Source organism: Cynoglossus semilaevis, chromosome 6 (genome assembly GCF_000523025.1).
Source record: "Cynoglossus semilaevis isolate Cse_v1.0 chromosome 6, Cse_v1.0, whole genome shotgun sequence".
Lineage (NCBI taxonomy): Eukaryota > Metazoa > Chordata > Actinopteri > Pleuronectiformes > Cynoglossidae > Cynoglossus > Cynoglossus semilaevis.
The window spans coordinates 1,945,591-1,946,303 of record NC_024312.1 but is presented as its reverse complement, the minus strand read 5'-3'; the positions used below and the strand labels follow the sequence as shown (position 1 = coordinate 1,946,303).

At 43.6% G+C, this 713-nt stretch overlaps 1 protein-coding gene across 1 annotated transcript in view; it reads left to right on the top strand.

Moving 5' to 3' along the window:
• Window positions 1–713, top strand: part of LOC103379545 (cytochrome P450 2F2-like) — a 4,326-nt gene that overhangs the window by 2,199 nt on the left and 1,414 nt on the right. Inside the window, 4 exon segments of the mRNA XM_025056370.1 lie at window positions 1–48; window positions 151–255; window positions 338–476; window positions 647–660. The exon segment at window positions 1–48 is cut by the window's left edge and continues 6 nt beyond it. Coding sequence (XP_024912138.1) covers window positions 1–48; window positions 151–255; window positions 338–476; window positions 647–660 — 306 coding nt within the window.

Here is a 713-nt window from a genome sequence, read left to right as displayed (position 1 = left end):
GTGCGGTGCCTGCCACTGCCGTTTCAGGAAGCCTTCAGGTTGTTCAGGGTGAGTAACAATACATGTACCTAATTTATTTAGCTGTCTGGTCAGAGAGAGAGCGTCACTCACTGTTCTCACCTGACAAATATCTCCTCGTTTCCTCAACAGGCCTCCCGTCAGAAACGTCTACAGTTTATGGCTGAGAACAAAAAGACCAGAGTTCCTGGAAAACCGCGTCATTTCATAGACTGTTACCTGGACGAAATGGACAAGGTGTGTGAAGGTGTGCCCTGTGGTTCACCTCAGCCATTTCTAAAAAGAAACGTTTTTTTAAATCAGGTTCCTCTCTTTGTAGAGAGGAGACGACGGCTCATCGTTTTGTGAAGACCAGCTCTGTGCATTACTGCTGGACCTTCACTACGCTGGAACAGACACGATTGCGAACACGCTGCTGTCTGCTTTTCTTTTCCTCAGCTACTATCCTCATATTCAAGGTGAGTGAATACACAGTATATTATAGCTATAAAGTCCTCAATGTGCATCCTCTTAATGCACATTGAGAACAACACATATTCATTACTGCCCCCTGCATCCAAGGACGGGAAGTGCAGCTATGTGCATATATGCATGCATAAACATATATATGAATAAATATAAACAAAAGAACAGTGTAACAGGTAACGTATATACAGGGAGTGTTTATAATCTGTGTTTCCTGCGACACTGTTCTC